General features: G+C 43.0%; 1 protein-coding gene across 1 annotated transcript; it reads left to right on the top strand.

The window, feature by feature from the left end:
- Positions 1–11,656: 11,656 nt before the first annotated feature.
- TM4SF1 (transmembrane 4 L six family member 1) lies at positions 11,657–19,765 on the top strand. Its single transcript, XM_047784432.1, has 5 exons — positions 11,657–11,978; positions 13,774–13,863; positions 13,956–14,101; positions 16,688–16,868; positions 18,742–19,765. Exons 1-5 carry the CDS (start codon positions 11,802–11,804, stop codon positions 18,754–18,756), a joined length of 609 nt encoding a protein of 202 aa, XP_047640388.1. The 5' UTR covers positions 11,657–11,801; the 3' UTR covers positions 18,757–19,765.
- Positions 19,766–20,065: the final 300 nt, after the last annotated feature.

Raw genomic sequence — 20,065 nt, 5'->3', positions numbered from 1 at the left:
CGGGTTTGGTCCCTGGCCTTGCTCAGTGCGTTAAGGATCCGGTGTTGCCGTGAGCTGTGATGTAGATTGCAGACACAGCTCTGATCCTGCATTGCTGTGGCTGTGGCTGCGGCTGGTGGCCACAGCTCTGATTAGACCCCTAGCCTGAGAATCTCCATATGCCTTGGGAGCAGCCCTAGAAAAGGCAAAAAGACAAAAATAAATAAATAAAACTATCACCTCTGTTAAGGTTGAACTTTGCCAAAAAAAAAAAAAAAGAACTTTGTAAAAAAAAAGAAAAAGTCAGAAAGGAACTCACACAAGGCCTTGTGCCAAACCTGTGTCTGGGACTCTGATTTCTAAAAATATTATGTCATCACAGAAGACATCAAGACCATTGAGAAGACACTCAGGAAATTGGAGGAGGAGGCTGTCCAGAAGGACAAGGTCCTTGGAGTTCCTGTCATGGCTCAGTGGTTAACGAACCTGACTAGTATTCATGAGGAAATGGGTTCAATCCCTGGCCTTGCTCAGTGGGTTGGGGATCTGGCGTTGCCATGACCTGTGGTGTAGGTCACAGACGCGGCTCAGATCCTATGTGGCTGTGGCTTTGGTGTAGGCTGCCCGCTGTAGCTCCGATTGGACCTCTAGTCTCCTGGGAACCTCCATATGCCATGGTGTGGCCCTAAAAAGACAAAAGAAGGAAAAAAAAAAAAACGAAGGACAAGGTTCTATAACCATCCTTCCCTGTGTTCTCATGATGGAGAATGAGAGAGGCCAGAACTTGGACCTGCAAAGAAGATGCAAGGCAGAGCAGGGATTCCACATCCTGAGCCTGCTTTTAATAACATCTTCTCGACAACTGGTATCTCTATCCCCAATTCCTGATTTAATTACTTGAAGGGACAGCTATCCCGAAGTCTTACTAAAGAAGCTTATTTGGTTCCTATTTGGCAAGGAACAAGTGCAATAGAAATATTCTAGACAATAACATTTTGAATTGGTATTTCAGTCCCTTTACAATTCTTACTCTAATTTTCTCCACCTTCTAAGTCTGAAAAAGTAATTCCCAAATCACTGTGAAGGCACTGTTGAAAAATCATGACTCTATAGAATCTTTTAGTCATTTGAAACAGGCCAGGCTAACGGTTTAACTTGAAAATGGAATGAATTTCCCATCAGGGTTCCCATAGTCCGTGACTGTGTTTTTGTAACCTAACACAATGAAGGGAGTTGTCACTAGATGATTCAGCTAATTAGAATCTCAACTCCCTTTCTAGGGAGGAAATTTGAGGCAGTGTTTGTCCTAGAAGCTGGGGTAGTGCTTACTCGGACTTCAGTTTTCCTGCATTGGTGCCAGGTGGAGACTGAACAGGGAGGTAGAAAGTAAGATCAAACGTCTACCTTGGCCAGGGCAGAGCCTTAGAGCCAACCCCAATCTGCCATGTTTCGTTGGTGTCTGACTGTCTGTCTGTCTCTCTTTCTTACACACACACACACACACACACACACACACACACACACACATTCACACACACCCAAGTCTCAATTGCTCCATTGCTATAACACAGTTCTTGGTAAAATTCCCTAGGGCAAAGTCAACAGTAACCCAAATTTTCAGCTCATTCAGTATCAGTGGGAAATGAGCCCTGGTGGAGTTTGACTGACAGCCACAAAACCAGTTTGACTGAGAGTAGGAAGGCCACGAGGTCCAGGTGGAGGATTAACTCACCACCTTGGAATGATTACTTGGAGAAGCTTCACATTGCCTCTTATTTATGCTTCAATCTAAGTCTCTAAGAGTGCTGAAGTCACAGAAACGACTCAAGAATTACAACATGAAGATTTTTTTTTATAATTTTTTTTATTTTCCCACTGTACAGCAAGGGGGTCAGGTTATCCTTACATGTATACATTACAATTACATTTTTTCCCCCACCCTTTCTTCTGTTGCAACATGAGTACCTAGACAAAGTTCTCAATGCTATTCAGCAGGATCTCCTTGTAATCTATTCTAAATTGTGTCTGATAAGCCCAAGCTCCCGATCCCTCCCATTCCCTCCCCCTCCCATCAGGCAGCCACAAGTCTCTTCTCCAAGTCCATGATTTTCTTTTCTGAGGAGATGTTCATTTAATATCCAGCACAAATGAAAGTTTTTTTTTAACACACACACACACACACACACACACACACACACACACACACACACACACACACACACACAGAGGCTCCCCTGTCACCAGGGATCTCTGGAAAGTGGTGTCTAAAAATCAGCTCTGAGCTAAACACCCTCACTTCCTTGTGTGATCTTCAACTGCCAGCTGACAGAAGCCCCATTGGGCTGAATTTTAAATGAGAGGAAAGCAGGACAGAAGAGTGTTCTACCCCAACTTTTCTAAAAAAAAGGGGAGGGCAAGCATATTTTTTATATAAGCTCAGAGAGCTGGTAGAGAATCCTTTTATACATTAGCCCAGGATAAAGGAAATGAAAATAGGCTTTACTACTTCTCTTCTATACTGCATCTAGGAAAAAAAATAAGTTACTCTTTGAAAAAAAGAAAAAAAAACTTTTAATGGTGCATGTATTTTGATTGTTGACTGTTCTGTTCTGGCTGTAGCTTTGGTCCTGCGCTGTCCACCAGGGTTCTGACCATTCAATCCACACTGTGGAAAGACATCCCACTTGAAAACTCCAGGTTAATTTTATTTTTGAAATGTTGTGTATTTTTATTGAAGTATAATTGATTTACAATATTGTGCTAGTTTCAAGTGAACACAAAAGTGATTCAGTTATATATGTATGTATATAACTATATTCTTTTCATTTATTTTATTTTATTTTATTTTATTCTTTTTTATTTTATTTTATGTTTTTATGTCCGCTTGTGGCATATGGAAGTTCCCGAGCTAGGGGTTGAATAGGAACTGCAGCTTCAGGCCTACACCACAGCCACAATGTCAGATCCAAGCCATGTCTATGACCTATGCCACAGCTTGCGGCAACACTGAATCCTTAACCCACTGAGCAAGGCCAGGGAGAACCCGCATCCCCATGGAGACTATGTCAGGTTCTTAACCTGCTGAACTGCAGTGGGAACTCCTATTTTCTTTTTCAAAAGTTCTTTTCCACTATAGGTTATTACAAGATATTGAATATAGTTCTATGAGCTATACAGTAAATCTTTGTTTATCTATTGTATGTATGATAGTGTGTATCTGTTAATCCCACACTCCTAATTTATTCCCCCATCTACCAGATTAACTTTATAATAATTTATCTAGTTAAGACAGAACCCAAATGATTAATGTCTGGGAATTATGTTATTCAGAAATGCCAAATAAAAACTCTTTAAATCTGACCAATGTTTTTCATTGGTGAGGGTGTGGTGAAATAAGCAGGAAAAGGCCAAAGATGTGAAGGGAAGAGCATGAGTGTCTGGGTCAGAGATGCATGAGGAGGAGTCCAGAGTGTGTTACTCACCAGCCTCAGGACCTTAGCCTGCATGCATAACACATGTGAGCCTAAGTTTCCTCACCTGGAAACAGCTTCTCATAGGAGAGCTACGAAGTTCAATTACAGTATGCGAGGCACGTGTCCATACATTATTTAACTGTTCCTTCCTCCTTTCTCTAATGCACAGTGACTGGTTAACAGTTTTTGTCAACCTCCCCAAAGGTGGCTGGGGTTTGGGGAAATAAAAGAGAACAGCAAAAGGAACTACCTGGTTGACCAGGTTCAAAATATACAGATGAATTTGTCACTTTTCACTTTGTAGGGTTTGTTTTAATTATCTGTGGCTTTACCTTCTGAACTGAAATTAACCCTTCTGGACCTCGGTGGACTCATTTATAAGATAACTAGAAAGCTGGGTTATCAGCTCTGGTTGTGCATTAGAATCATTTGAGGAGCTTTCTTAAAATGCAGATTCCTAGCCGCACTTTTGGAGAGTCCCTGTTTCCCTTGGGCTGAATCTGTGTGTGGTTTTAGAAACCCACAGGCCATTGTCCATTGAGTTTCAGATTGTCTTTGAAGAAGTCCACCATCGCACATGGGTCTATTCAAAACCCAAGGAAATGATACACAAATCAGAAAACAAGAGTCAGAGTTCCCATCATGGTGCAGCGGAAAAGAATCCAACTAGGAACCATGAGGTTGCAGGTTCGATCCCTGGCCTTGCTCAGTGGGTTAAGGATCTGGTGTTGCCGTGAGCTGTGGTGTAGGTTGCAGACGAGGCTCGGATCCAGTGTTGCTGTGGCTCTGGTGTAGGCCAGCAGCTGCAGCTCTGATTCGACCTCTAGCCTGGGAACCTCCACATGCCATGGGTTTGGCCCTAAAAAGACAAAAAAAAAAAAAAAAAGGAAAAAAAAAGAAAGAAAAGAAAAGAAAACAAGAGTCCTTCTCCATTAAAGTATTTGTGCACTGGTTGTCAGAGGCATGCTCTGGACATCCTCACTCACCAGTCCTGCAAGGAGAAAAGCCAGCCCTTCTGAGCAGCCAGCTCCCAAGAAGGGAGAGTCAGACCTGTGTGTTGAACTTCAGAACATAGAGCAGGCAGCCCAGGAGGTGTCTTGTCTGAAAATGGCAATGAGATCAGGGAGATTCCCTGGCGTGATGATGGGGTAAGATGATGGCTGTGAAATGTTGAACTAAAACTACCAGATGGGGATGAAGGAATTGAGGAATAAATGGATGAGTGTCAAGATGAACTCTAGTTTAACCATGGGCCAGGAAGGTTATTTTTTTGCCTGCGTTTCCATTTGTTTGTTTTATAGTTTAGATTCCACATGACAAAGAGTATTTGTCTTTCTCTGTCTGTTTCACTAAGAATAGTACTCTCTATGCTCATCTAAATTGCTCCAAATGGCAGCATTTCATTATTTTTTATGGCTGAGTAATATTCCATTGTGTGTGTGTGTGTGTGTGTGTGTGTGTGTGTGTGTGTGTGTGTGTGTGTGTATACATATCATATCTTTATCTATTCACCTGTTTATGGACACCTGGGTTGCTTCTACATCTTGGCAATTGTACTTTATTTTATTTTTTTTTATTTTTTGTCTTTTTGCCTTTTCTAGGGCCGCACCCACAGCATGTGGAAGTTCCCAGGCTAGAGGTCTAAATGGAGCTGTAGCCACCGGCCTACCCCAGAGCCACTGCAACATCAGATCTGAGCCACGTCTGTGACCTATACCATAGCTCATGGCAATGCCAGGTCCTTAACCCACTGAGCCAGGCCAGGGATCCAACCCTCAATATCTTGGCAATTGTAAATAACGCTCTTATGAACACTCAGGTGCATGTATCTTTTGGAGTTAATGTTTTCATTTTCTTTGGATATGTACCCAGGAGTAGAACTGCTTGATCATATGCCAGTTCCATTTTTAGTTCTTTAAGGAACCTCCATACAGTTCTCCATAGTGGCTACATGAATTTACATTCCCACCAACAGCGTATAAGGGTTCCCTTTTCTGCACAACCTCTCCAACTCTTTTTTTGTTTGTTTGTTTCACTGAAATATAGCTGATTTACAATGTTGTGATAATTTCTGCTGTATGACAAAGTGATTCAACAATGTAAACACGTCCATTCTTTTTCAGATTCCCTCCCATATAGACCATCACGTAGAGTTCCCCGTGTCACACAACAGGTCCCCATTCAGGCTAACATTTATTTTCAGTCTTTTAGATGACATCCATTCTTCTGGATGTGAACTGACATCTCACACTTGTGGGTTTACCAAGAAACTTATTTTTAACCCAGGAATAAACTGGGCTACAATCTAAAGTGAGGGAAAGCCAGGAAGCTGGGAGTAGGATGACTTACCACTGCTCCCTCTTCACCTTCCTCTTATGTGGTTGTATGCCCTGATTATAGTTTCAAGTAAAGAATAGCTCCTGGCTTCTCCACCTGGTCCAACACTCACCTTTTCCTGAGAATGCCTGTTCCTCCATCAACACGGTTGCAGAGCTGGCTTCTGGCAGCCACGCTATTCAGGCCCCACAGGGATGGGCACATGTCCCAGTCTTGTCCGGTGCAAGTCTCTTCCCTCAGAATCTGGGGTGGGGGAGGTATCTTGAGTAGAGAAAAATGTAAACCTGGGTATTGTCAGTAGCCGTATTCTTTCATGTGAGAGAGTAAAAGAGTTTGCATTAAGAAGAATGAAGTTACGGATAGCAGAGTCGAAGACATAAGACGGAGAATGAGGAGACATCCTGGATTTCCTACAGAGTTTGGTTCTCCTCGTCCACAATTCCCATTGTCCTAACTGTACCTCTGCCTTTGGAGGTCATAATTAGCATCCCTTTGGTTAAAGCAGCTGTTACTTATAATCAAAAAAGCTCCAAGGAGTATGGTTACCATGTATGAATCATGGTTGTTTTCAAGTGTTGAATGAGTGAGAAACTAGTGCTTTCCCAAGAAGGAAGGCAAAATACACATGCAAAAAACAAGCAGGAGGCAGGAGATCTGTGCTTGAATCTTCCTCTTAGAAACCCACAACCACAGAGGATCCTAGACTTTTGATGTTAGTTCTTAAAGGTAACTCCTTTCCACTGTCCACTAACTGATGACATCGGGAAGAGTCTTTAACCCCTGTGGGTTTAACTATAAATGATCATAAAGATTCTGTGAAAGGGTGGGAGCTGAACCGTTCACTCTACTGAGACTTTTCCCAACCTTCCAACCTCTGCTTTCAGTGATATTATCTTGACATTATCAAAAGGAGTTATCAAAAGGAGTTTCCCCCAGAATTATTCTGGAAACTACATTCCACACATCAGATGGTTAGGAGAGCCCACTATAAGAGGCACAAAACAGCTGCTTGTGGGAATGATCTATAAACACTGAAAATTTTCAAATTTAAGTAAGACAAATGCATAACTTTTCATAAGATATTTTGGCTTTGCTTAAAAGCAAATCATCTGAATTAGACATATTCAACTTCCCTATTTATTTAAACAAAATTTAGCAAATATTTATTGGGAGTCAACTAAATGCCTGACACTGTGCTGGCTGTTGTAGCCTCAAAGAGGAAAAGATAAGTTTCTCTCTGGGACCTGAGTGGAGCTGAGGAGGCATTTGTACATTGTGGTCTGATTGGTGCTGAGTGGGGGTGTGTCCCAGGACAGAGTGGGAGTGATGAGCAGGTCTGGGAGGCAGGCAGGGGTGTGATGGGAGGCGTCACAGAAAAGTGATGAGTTCAGCCAAGGCAACAAACCCTGGGAGGGTGGACCAGGACAGGAAGGCCAAACAGGGCCCTTCTGGCAATGGGACAGCATACCCAAAACGTGGGGTTGAGAACCAGTGCTCAGGAACCTGCAGTTCTGTGCCGCAGTAAAAACTCCTCTTTCCAGGAGTTCCTGTTGTGTCTCAGTGGAAACGAATCTAACTAGTATCCATGAGGATGTAGGTTTGATCCCTGCCCTCGCTCAGTGGGTTAAGGATCCCATGTTGCTGTGAGCTGTGGTGTAGGTTGCAGATGTGGCTCAGATCTGGCATTGCTGTGGCTATGGCTTAAGCCAGCAGCTACAGCTCTGATTCTATCCTAGGCTAGGAACCTCCATATGCTGTGGGTGCAGCCCCCAAAAGATAAAAACAAACAAAAATACCCCTCCTCTTTTCAAAGGTATTTTTGGGTAGAGGTTGATTCCAGAGGGAACAAGGAAGACAAGAGGGAGCTTTTAATGACTGTGGGAACTCTAGTATTTAAAAATTAGTCACAAAAATAATGAAGGGATCCAGGTATATTGGAGTGACAGAATCCCAGGGATGTAGACATAATGAATCATTAATGGAATAGAGACATCTCGCCTAGAGGGTGGGCTGGTGGAAACTGTAAGTGATAATAAGGAACATGGAGTGATTGCTAAATGCCAGGTGCTTCACATCTTACACATGTTGGCTCACTTCACACATCACAGCTCTGTGATGTAGGTCCTATTCTTATTCTGTCTCAGGAGGCCCTCTTCCTCGCCCATTCCCCTTTCCTGGCACTTCTTACCAACATACAATGTATTTTGCTTATTTAGCACTATTTTTTAAAATCTGACTCTCCTCTTTGTATACTGCTGCATCCCTGGCACTTCAAAAACATAATAGGAGCTCAATAAATATTGGTGGATGAATGAATGATAGAAAGTGAGGTACAGAATGGTTAGTAACTTGCCCAAACCAAACAGCCAGGCAGTGGCAGGACAAAACAGCAATGCTGTGGACGCCTCTGAAAGCTACGAAGGTTCTGGAGTGAGATCATGGGCTCACAAAGAAACAAATAGCGTTGAGGATGGAGGGGCTGAGCACCAACCAGTCTGCTATGAACAGGCTTAAAAATTCTTTGATTCTCAGAGCTCCGATTGCAGCTCAGTGGTTTAAGAACCTGACATAGTGTATGAGAAGGTGTGGGTTTGGCCTCATTCAGTGGGTTAAGGATCTGGTGTTGCTGTAAGCTGAAGCATAGGTTGCAGATGTGGCTTGGATCCTGAGTTGCTATAGCTGTGTCGTTGGTCAGCAGCTGAAGCTCTGATTTGACCCCTTGCCTGGGACTTCCATATATCCTGGGCATGGCCCTAAAAAGAAAAAAAAATTCTTCGATTCATTTATTTATTCATTCAACTATTAGCAAATGTTTATGGAGAAACTATTATGCACCAGGCACTGTGGAAAGAATAGTGGACAAGACAGAAAGGGGCCCAGTCAGAGCGGAGTGTTGGGGAAGACAGATAACAAAAAAGGAAACAAGTGAATACATAGAATAACTTATAGGATGATAATAGAACAGGCACATGTGATGAGGAGTGACTGGGGGAGGGGCACAGCATCATTAGATGGGGTCCTAGCTGAGGGCCCCTTTGAGAGCATGCATGAGCGGAATCCTCCAGAATAAGACAAGGCTCAGAACAGGGAGGACAGGAGTGTAGAGACGGGGGAGAGGCCTGCGGGTCAGAGTTAGGGAGTGGAATGAAACCCTTGGTGCTAGCAGCTCTGCACAGGAAACTGAGAGCTCACAGCTGGAAGGAAATCAGGGTCATCTGTTGGGCAAAGTCTGACTAGGAACAGAGCCAACTGATCAAAGAAATTGTCTGCAAAATCATATCTGGTCTTAAAGCAAGAGCTCAAGCTGAAAGGACCCTGCTTTAGATTAGCTGAGGAGTAGGAGCAGAGGGTGCCATATAGAGGGACAGGAGGGTGGGTAAGGGGGAGGGACTCCACACTGCAAAGAATTTTGTCAGCTCAAGCCTGAAAGTGCCCTACACTGAATTGCAATATGTCCCCGTAATTCACACAAGCACTGTATGTCTGATAGAGCTGAGGAAGTGCTGGAGGTGACAGTGGCTTTCAAGAACATCTCATAGAGAAGTTCCCATTGTGGCCCAGTGGGTTAAAAACCTGACTTAGTGTCTGTGAGGAGTCAGGTTTTATCCCGGCCTTGATCAGTGGGTTAAGGATCTGGCATGGCTGTGACAGTGGCATAGGGCTGCAGCCACAAACAACAAAAAAAAGAACATCTGATACAAATAATACTTACCTGGGCTGTGGACCTGGCCAGTGATCCCCAAACCTGAGTGAACATAGACCCATTTGGAATGTTTACAAAACAAGCAGATAACTAGACCACATCTTGATAAATTCCTATTCATTATGTCCAAGGAGGGACCAGGAATCTGCATCTGGGATGCAAGTGGTCCCTGGACAGGCCACACCTTGAGAAATGTGGAAAAGGAGCCACGAATGGGCTTCAGGGAGTCTGCAAAACCCCAGGAATGGAACAAAAATGTTGTGTGTTTGCATATACGTACATTTGTTCTTCCGAGGAGAGGGTCCGTATCATTACAAGGCTTATGAACCTCTGAGGGAGTCCTACCCCCAGTCCTAGACAGTAGGCAACAGAGTACCCAGAATGCACGAGGCTTGCCTGATCCTCGAAGCCTGTAGAGAGCAGAGTTGAACTGTCACTCCAGACTTTCTCTTTCTGAGCCCCTCACTCTTTTTTCCCTGCCCTGCTGCCTGTAAAGGTGGGAGAGAGAAAGAGGAAGGAGATTTAAGCACATGCGGGCAAAGTCATCAAAGGATCTCTTTCCTCTTTTGACCCAGGTTGGGTAAGTCTACAGAGTGGAGGGTTAGAATGATGATGCTTCAGCACAAGACCCAGGTGTTCACCTGTGCTGCCACCCACGGCCGTGACACCTGTGGAATCCTGTCTCCAATAGGGCTTAAAGCCAAGACAGAGGGCACACATGCCCAGTTACTGGATGCATGGTGGTGATAGAAGGATGTTTTTGTGAAGAACTTCCTCCCTAGACCTGAGCAGGTGGGACGTTCCAGCTTCCCTGTCTGTACTCAGTTTCCATCCATTTCCCAGGCCAGTCTGGATACCCACTCCTGTTAGTGTGCTCAGCTCCTCTTCCTCTTGGGTCTTCCACCCTATTTGCATCCCAAGTCACTAGCTTCAGCTGGTTCCTCCAGCTTGGTATGTGTCCTGCCCTCTAGATATGGTCGGAATCCCTCAGATTCTGGCTTCAGCCTGAGCTTCTAGATTCACCAGCCAAGCTCACCTGCCATCTCTGAACTAACAATTCTTCATCTTGGGCTTCTTCCTTTCTTCTGTACTCTTCATACTTCCTAATGATGGAGCCCCTCCAGTTCTGGTCCCACCTGGACATCCTGTCCTCCTTCAGCCTTGCTGGCCAGTGCCACCTGTCACTCAAGGGCTAAAATGATTGAGAAGCCGACCCCTCTTGCTGCAAGATAACCACATCAGAAAGCTGGTTTAACACTGTTCTCTGCCTTTTCCTTCAAGCCTGTAACAGCTCATCTCAGAATCTGGCTGGTAGACGGCTGCTCACCCTTGCACACTCCTCAGCCATGTGTGTTTCTCTCGGTAATTCCAGGCTCTGTCAATCTTGTTTCCCCACTCTGCTTGCCAGGTCGCTTATTCTTCCCTTCCTTTCTTTTTCTTTCCTTTTCTTTTTATTCTTCCCCCAGGCTTTAGGCTTCCCGAGGCCCTTCCTGCTTTGCCTGACGGTAATATTCAGGAACAAAAAGGTGCCTGAGCCTTTTGTGTTGACTAATGCCACCTTTGTTTCGGGGCCAGGTTTGTTTTGGAGGCAGATGTCCAGGAAGGCTGGACAGTAGGCGTAGTCTTGCAGAGCACAGCAGAGGCAGAGGAAAGACGGCAACTCTGTAATTTTCTCAACAGCTTCCTGAGATCTGTGGGTGATGGTTTGGACACCTTGCCTTTAACAGACAAGGAAACGAGTTCAGAGCTCAGGAGACTTGCCCCAGGTCTTGGATTAAATCAGTGCCGTGGTGGGAGCATACACAGAGCCTTCCAACTGGAAGCTGCCCAGACAGCTGCAGTGGAACAGAATCGCAGCCCCAAGCTCGACTATCACTCTGTGGACGCTTGGCACTTACTGAAAAGTTGTAATATAGACTTTCCTGTTTTTTTTTTTTTTTTTTTCTAATCCTGTGAAGCAGTTACACAGTGAATTTCTTGTTGAGGATTAATCATTTTCTCTCTTGGCTATGACTGAGGCTGTTTCTCACGTCCTGCCTCTGGTTTCGCTTGTCCCAAGGATTTCATCTGAAGGGCGGGACATTTCCCCACCTCCCTCCACCCCAACCGGAGCCTGCAATCAGGACCAATGAAAGCCCAGTACCTCATCCACCCCGGTGCCTCAGAACTCAGAGTATTTAAGAGGGTGCAGAAATGGGCTGGGAACTCCTTTTGCTTTCTCCACAAACAGGCACGCTTTCATCTGATCTGGGCCATTGCTGAGCCGCCGCACAGTGAAGGAGAAAGAAATAAACTCCACCACCACCACCATGTGCTACGGGAAGTGTGCTCGGTGCATCGGACACTCTCTGGCCTGGCTCGCCGTCCTCTGTATCGTAGCTAATATTTTGCTTTACTTTCCCAATGGGGAGACAAAGTATGCTTCTGAAAACCATCTCAGCCGCTTTGTGTGGTTCTTCTCTGGCATTGTAGGAGGGGGCTTGCTGGTAAGTCATTTGGAACTATTACAGCCTTAAAAACTTCTCTCCCATGAAATGAAATATTTTCATAGAAAGTTTTCTATCAGGCATCTTTCCAAATCCAGGATTGTTGTTCATTCTTCTGAAGGCAGATTTTATGAACCCTGAGATGGGTACAATGTATTCATTTTATTACATGTTGTTTTACAAAATCTCCTTTCAAAGAAAAGCAAACTCCCTTTGGACTAAGCTCTTTTCCTTTACAGCTAGAAAGAGATACTAGTTTTAAAATCAGATTCTAGAAACTATAGCGTTTCAGGTCCTGCAGGAGGGAGTCATTTAACATTTGCTCCAGCAGGGATGGGGGGGGTGGAGGTAGGGGACACTGGGAAGAGTTGGCTGATTCTCTGTCTAAATCAACAGAGTTTTGGATCCAGATTCTCTGCTGTTTATTCTCAGGCATTTGTGACAAAAAAATAATGGATTGCAAGCGCATTACTATTTAAAAAGGACTATAAATGTTCTCCTTTATGTAAGCCTGGGGTGTGGCGTTCAGGGAAAAAATCCTTCAGTTAGCAGCAAATCAGTGTCTGAAGCTAATAGTGGAATGTGTTGCTTTTTCCAAGGTCTGTTTCTAAGTGAAGTGAGAGGAATTTGCCTGCCAACCTGGGAGTTGAAAGCATTAGCTTCAACCACAGCATGGAAAGAATGCGGACAAACTTGAGTTTGCCACTTTAAAATGCTGGCATTAAGAATTTTGAAGAGAAGTTTTATGGAATTGCTAATACCCTACAGAACACTTTTCTTAGTCAAATAGAGGGTATTTAAACTTAATGTACTAACTGTGGTATGGCAAATCTATTTTGAATTTAAGCATTACTATCATGCTAACATAATGACTTGTCTTTTTTCCCTACTAGTTCTCGAGTTAGTTTTTGTTTTGTTTTATTGAGGTATAATTTCAAAATCATTTGTTTTTAAGGTAACATTGTGCTCCTTTAAACTTCTTTTGCGGAGTTCCCGTCGTGGCGCAGTGGTTAACGAATCCGACTAGGAACCATGAGGTTGTGGGTTCGGTCCCTGCCCTTGCTCAGTGGGTTAACGATCTGGTGTTGCCGTGAGCTGTGGTGTAGGTTGCAGACGCGGCTCGGATCCCGCGTTGCTGTGGCTCTGGCATAGGCTAGTGGCTACAGCTCCGATTCAACCCCTGGCCTGGGAACCTCCATATGCCGTGGGAGCGGCCCTAGAAAAGACAAAAAAAAAAATTAAATAAATAAATAAACTTCTTTTGCTCTTGAACTCACAGTCATTCGGACTTATTTTGAGAGCTTTATTGTGAAGCTACAACTAAGAATGGTATCTTCAAAGAAGCACCTCACCTTTATTATACAGAGTTTTCATCTCTCCTGTTTATAAAAAGTTTCAGTTATTCTATGAAGATTTGTGTTATCTTTTATGCTTTACAAGGGGAAACAAAAACAAATTTAAAGACAGGTTAACAGTTCCAAAACAGTTGGCATCTGGAGCTCTGTTATGAATTCTTATGGAAAAAACACATTTACAGGTTATTATTTCTCCCCACCCATCCTACGTCCTGACCCTACCTAATGTGACACATTACATGAAAACAAGGGGATATTACATTTCAGAGGTTTTTTTTCCTCATAGGGGTCTTACATTTTTTGAGATATTTGGTCAACCCAACCCAGAGACATTCAACAGTGTCAGAAAGAAAAATATTTGATCAAAAGATGTTTAGCCTGACTGACCCTTACGGCCCTGGGGAAAGACAATGACTTTCATTTGCATGTTTTCTAACCAGATATTCCTGCCAGCTTTCGTCTTCATCGGGCTGGAACAGGAAGACTGCTGTGGCTGCTGCGGCCATGAAAACTGCGGCAAGAGATGTGCGGTAGGTCTTCTCGCTCTCACGGTGGGGAAATGGTCCTCGGAGGCAGCAGTGACACTTCGTATCTCACTTCTGGGTGTCCCTCCTTTCCCCAGATGCTTTCTTCCGTGCTGGCTGCTCTCATCGGAATTGCAGGATCTGGGTACTGCGTCATTGTGGCCGCACTGGGCTTAGCGGAAGGACCAATATGTGTTGATGCCAGTGGCCAGTGGAACTACACCTTTGCCAGCACGGAGGGAAAGTAAGTGATTGTCCCTCATCAGGCCAAACATTCTCATCACCATGTGGACAATGGTAAACCCATCAAACTAAAAAAGGCATCAACATCCGTTGATCCATCAGCTCAACCAGGTTTACTCTCGCTGATTCAGGAACAGTTTAGGCAATGGATGTCAGAGGATGGATGCCCAGTCTCTGACCTTGAGAAGCTTTATAATGGATTCACTGACTCAGTCTTCATGATAACCCTATGAGGTGACTTCCGCTCTTGCTCCCATTTTACAGATGCGGAAATGAAAGCTCAGAGAGGTGAAGTAACTTATCCAAAGTCACATTGCTAGGATGAGACAGTCAGGACTTGAACACGGGCAGCCTGGCTGTAAAGTCTGTACTTAGGTAGTGTGTATACCATGCCAGAACAATTGACTGGCTTTACTATTTTATACGAAAATATTATGGAATCCTTATATAATGTGATGAAAACTATATGAATTTAACCAAAGCCCAGGGTCACTTATAACATACACTCACATATAACACAATAACTATGTACCTTTTCTTTAAAGTGATCAGGCTGCATAAGATCTTATTTATGACTTTAATATCAGGATAATTTAAGTGGCTCCATTGTTTTATGTTGATACTTATCTCTTACCCATTATTGAGAAAAGCACAGAAATAGCTAAGAGAAACTGATCTACATAATGATAAATGAGTGACATCCTGCTTTGAATTTTGAAAGGTTTAGTGATGATATTCACGGGTGAAAATAACATGAATAATGAATTTGAATTGCTCTTATATTTTCAAGAATGTTTGCTCCCCATGAATTATGTAGCACATAGTAAAGTCATAAAGGAATTAGATAGACCCATGTTCATTCAGTCCCAGTTCTTCATTTACTTTCTCAGTAAATGTAGGAAAATTGAATCCCTGTACCTCAGTTATTTCATTTGTAAAATAAAAGCAATGGCAGTTGTGTGTTATACTATCTGTAAAGTGTTTGTCACAGAAGCTGACACAGTGTGAGCACCACCATTCTCAGCTGTTAATAATATCTACTGACTTATAGGGGGCTACAGCCCAACAGTGGCTTCTGAAGGAAAATTAGTGCTTATAGGAGTTTGAAATTTTGGTGTTCAAAATGGTTAGTGATCATGATTTTTCCAATCATATTTTCCATACTTTGTTTAGAACATACTGCATGTACCATAGAAATTAGCTATTCATATGTACACAAAAATATAAACTACAGCACAAACCCACCTCTAAGAAAAGTTATGATTAGTGCAGCTCAAATCCAAAGATAAGAGAGGGTATCGTTAAAAATTTTTTACAGCTGATTGTAAGCCCCTCCTGTGATCCACCCTAGCTTCTGCCAGACACCTGCTTCCATGTCATTCCTCATTTCAACTTGTCCAGAAATCACAGTATGATGAATAACAAGCCAGCAATTAGTTGCTCAATAGCCAAATGGAGCCAAAGAATTTGTTTTACATTGTATCCTGAAATGATGGATTTCTATTCCACTTTATATGCAGAAAGGGCCATAAGGACCAGATATTTTTTTTTAATCACCAAATTGAATTTCTGCCTGGCTCAATAGACCGTTCCAAAATTAGGTCTCTAATTCCCAGCCCCTTTTTTCTGTTGTGGTAGGAAGAAGTGATGAGAGAATTATACCAGACTTCTTTGTGGGATGAAGTCACTCCTAGATTTTCCCATGTGATTGAATCATATTTCATTAAGAATATATATTCAGATACTGACTCCACTATGATCTGCTAACATTTCACCAAGTGACTTTGGAGTGTTATTTACCATTCAATTACTTTTCAAATGTATTGAGTACTTAGAATGTGCTGGATACCGCTCTGGGTCTTGGATATACAGTGATGAATAGGTCTGGTTCCTACCTTGATGGAGCTCAGACATGTAGACTAGATTCATAAACAGTTCCTCTCCCTGCCCTAAGTTAGGTGTCCTCCCTCTGTGGCCCTATGACACTCAATTTACCTGATTTAAGACCTGGTTGCATAGAGGTTGACTATTGTTTCTTCTCTTAAGCTTTGCTTTTCTAGGACAGAGGCCATGCCATTATACTCCCAGCCCTGGCTCAATGTCTAACTCACAATGAGTGCTCAATAATTTTTGTTGAATTTTATGTTTATCATTGCAACAACATCTGGGCTAAGTTCCTCATTTTGTGGAATGACTTGAATTAATTTTTTTTTTCCTGAATCAAACACCACCATACAGAAAGTATGCTAATGAGGAGTTCCTGTCGTGGCGCAGTGGTTAACGAATCCGACTAGGAACCATGAGGTTGCAGGTTCGGTCCCTGCCCTTGCTCAGTGGGTTAAGGATCCGGCATTGCCGTGAGCTGTGGTGTAGGTTGCAGACGCGGCTCAGATCCTGCGTTGTGGCTCTGGCGAGGGCCAGTGGCTACAGCTCCGATTAGACCCCTAGCCTGGGAACCTCCATAAGCCGCGGAAGCGGCCCAAGAAATAGCAAAAAGACAACAACAACAACAACAAAAAGAAAGTATGTTAATGAGACATCCCATGGGGTTTGGCCATGTGTCAGAAATTTCTCTTTTTATCCACAGATACCTTGTGGATAGGTCCACGTGGTCCCAGTGTATTGAGCCCAAGCACATTGTGGAATGGAATGTCTCTCTGTTTTCTATCCTCCTGGGACTTGGTGGAATTGAATTCATCTTGTGTCTCATTCAAGTAATAAATGGAGTGCTTGGAGGCATCTGTGGCTATTGCTGCTCTCGCCAACAGGTAAGAACCCCTATGAAAATGTCAAAGCCTGGCCCTTGTATGGTGATTACCATAATGCACCATTGTTTTTGTCACAGAGAAACAAGGCAAAATCTAACACTGCTCCACCTACCAGCTTTTATTCCTACATCATCTTTGTCATAAAGCATTTATGGCCTTTGGTTTTGCTCCCTTGAGTATCATAGTCCCTGAGTTATCTCAGTTCTTTGTAGATGGCTCTGTATATATAAGACAGTGTCACCCATAGACAAAGTGCCCCTTCAGGGTCTAACCCACTGCCCCATTCACTACCCTTGCTCTGGCTGCAGAGACACAAAAGCAATGTCCTCTCTTTGCTTTCTTTCATGTTCTCAACTAGTATTCACAAGTAATAGCCATCTGTCATTGCCCTAGGCATTGCGCTAAACCCCTGTTTTAGATAAGCTTCTGACGCAGAGATGAAGCAATATTTCTCTAAGATCACCCAGTCACGTAGTAACAGGCTTCAAACCCTGGATCATCCTATGCCACAGCACCTGCTCTTAACCTGTATCAGCACTTGCTGTTCTGTTGGGGTTTCTACAGCTCCTTCCTAATAAGGAGTCACAATAATGCCCAAGTGGCTGAGCCTAGAGGGTCACTAAGTAGCCTTTGAATAGCAGCTCATTAAAAGCCTTTCACTGTGAAAGAAAACCAGGAAGCACTTGTTTCCTGGGGATATGATTTCGAAGAGAAATATGCATTTGTTAGGAGTGGGGAAAGTTCTTGTTTCTATATTTTCCTAAAAAACATATATACTGAACTGATGGATGTTCAGCTTTGGTCCAATTTGGGTGTGTGCGTGTGTTGTTTTATGCCATGTTCTGTACAGCAGGATTAGGTGAACAGAAACTTATTTACCTTGTATTTTCCTAACCAATGGAGGCTCTGGTTTAAGGTCTTTTAACATTTTTCAAAATAAGACACAGCCTAGTGAAAACCAAAAGCCCGCTGCTACCATGAAAAACTTTGCTATAAATAAATGGAAACTTTCTATAATTTTTGAGGGGAAGTTAAAATAAAAATCTAGTTTTCCTTATCAGGCAAGTACAGCAAGATTAATAATTGCCTTGGGAGCCCGCCAAATTTCCGAGAAAACAACACAGTGGAAAGCCTTCAATATGGAGTTGTTTCCAGGCAGTATGGTTGGGGAGAGGCAGAGAAGAATGCTCTTGGGATTACTATAAAATAACCTATCTTTAGCCTTGAATTTTCTACAAGGCAGGGTTTAAATTAGGTGAGGTCCCACTGGTCTTCAGCACTTGTGCATTTTGGGGACAGGCCTAATGTGTCAATGACCAAAATTGCTGTTGTGGTTTGGCAGAGTGACACTGTCCTCTGAGTGGGGGGACTCAGCAGTCCCACTGGGTTTCCCATCTGAGTCACTGTAGGGTGGCTTCTTCCCAGACACTGCAGGGCAGATCTGTTACATTTGTTTCTAAGACAAAAGACCATTTCAAAGAGCAAGGTTTCTAGTGTTGATGAGTCAAATCTGTAACTCAGTAGCATTTAATTCAGAGGTTGCCCGCATTGAGGCGGCTCCAGTGTGAAACTTCCACGGTATTATCTCTGAAATCCCTGAGATTAAAAACCCACCCCAAGCATATTCAAAGCCAACCAAGCATCATAAGCTGCAGTTTCCATGGTCCCTTTCTTGGGAAGAACAACAGTCTAGTTTGTTTAGGAAACATTTTGTAAGCATTGTCTAAGTTCTCAGGGTTGTTGGCCAAACCCCTGCTGAAGCTGAGATCGATCTGCTTTATGTTTACTTAAAACAGGAATTTAAAGGACTGAAATGTCATTATTGTTTGTTTAGCCTGATCAGAACCTGATGCTTATTTCATTTTCTTTACAGCAATATGACTGCTAAAAGAACCACCCCAAGGCAGGTCCACAACTTTCCTCGAAGTTGCTGTAATTTATATATTTTACTTGTATTAATTTGTAAAACTTTGTACTAGTGTATCATATGCCACATGTTCTACTTTTATAAGTGTGTATAAAGACTGGCATCTTGGAGTTCTCTTGTGGCACAGCCGGTTAAGGATCCAGTGTTGTCACTGCAGCGACTTGATCTCTGCTATGACGAGGGTTCAATCCCTGGCCCGGGAACTTCCACATGCCCCTGGTGCAGAAAAAAAAAAAAAAAAAGATTGGCATCTTTATGGGATGCCAGTGTTTGAACTTAACAAACAAACTTTTTTTTGTGGGGAGGGGGCAGGGAGGGATAAGAAAATAAAGCACACTCAAGGTAATTTACAGAGCGAGTGACAGTTCTCAGTCTACCTGAGATAAATTCTGACTGAAGTCAAGTTTTTGAGAAGCATTACAGGGACAAATATCACATTCCAATTACTATTGTATATATTTATATGTGCATGTGTTTATTAAATGAAAGAGTTCTAGTTGCTTTTTTTAATATCATGAAGGAAAAAATTCAACAACCTGAAAAGATGTATTTTTTCACTGTTTATATGGTGTTTCCTATTTGTATGACTGCTAATCTCTAGCAAGGGGCCTTTTGAACTGTTTCATATCATGAAAGAGACAGATCCTTCCCCAGAGTAGGAAGATGGATTGAAAATGCTTGAAGCCAAAGGGACAAGTCAGAAAATGCAATGCAGCAAGTTGCTCCAAGGACTACCAGATCCTGAATTTTCCTCACAGATGAAAAGCTTTTTGACCTTCAAAGACAGGACTAAGTATCGGGGATCTAAAAAGAAATAGGCTAGGATAACTGGACAAGAAGAAAGATGGGAAACGGAATAAAGCAGCTGATCAGCATCTTGGGAAGCTGAGGGAGGAGGGGCAGGAGGACCGGGAGGAAATACTCCCCAGATTTGCTTGTTTAAATACAACAAATAAAGTATTCACTACCATTTTGTTGTTTAGTTTCACTGTCCTTTGTTTCAAGTTCCTCCTTTTTTCTTCCTTCCCCCTGCAATCTAGGTTGTATAGTTTCTATTGCTAAGGGCTTCGTGTCTTCTGGTTTCTTTATCCCCCTTTCTCTTCTTCATCCTCTCCCTCCTCATCTACCTTTGTCTGCTATCTATGCACTGTCATTGCTCTACCAGCCCTCAGCGCCATCACCCTAGATAGTCAATTTCCCTTTCCACTGGATGCTCCACACATCCAGCTCCTGAGCAAGGTACCAGACATTTTCTCTCTCGATATTTTAC

The sequence above is a fragment of the Phacochoerus africanus genome, chromosome 1, assembly GCF_016906955.1.
Source record: "Phacochoerus africanus isolate WHEZ1 chromosome 1, ROS_Pafr_v1, whole genome shotgun sequence".
Lineage (NCBI taxonomy): Eukaryota > Metazoa > Chordata > Mammalia > Artiodactyla > Suidae > Phacochoerus > Phacochoerus africanus.
The sequence above is the reverse complement of the archived record's forward strand: the minus strand, read 5'-3'. Positions and strand labels throughout refer to the sequence as shown.

Excerpts from the sequence above, each read along its gene's own strand:
- TM4SF1 (XM_047784432.1), top strand. The coding sequence starts at position 11,802 with ATGTGCTACGGGAAGTGTGCTCGGTGCATCGGACACTCTCTGGCCTGG. Across the intron at positions 11,979-13,773 it reads TTGTAGGAGGGGGCTTGCTG|ATATTCCTGCCAGCTTTCGT; the intron begins GTAAGTCATTTG and ends TTTTCTAACCAG. Across the intron at positions 14,102-16,687 it reads TTTGCCAGCACGGAGGGAAA|ATACCTTGTGGATAGGTCCA; the intron begins GTAAGTGATTGT and ends TTTTATCCACAG.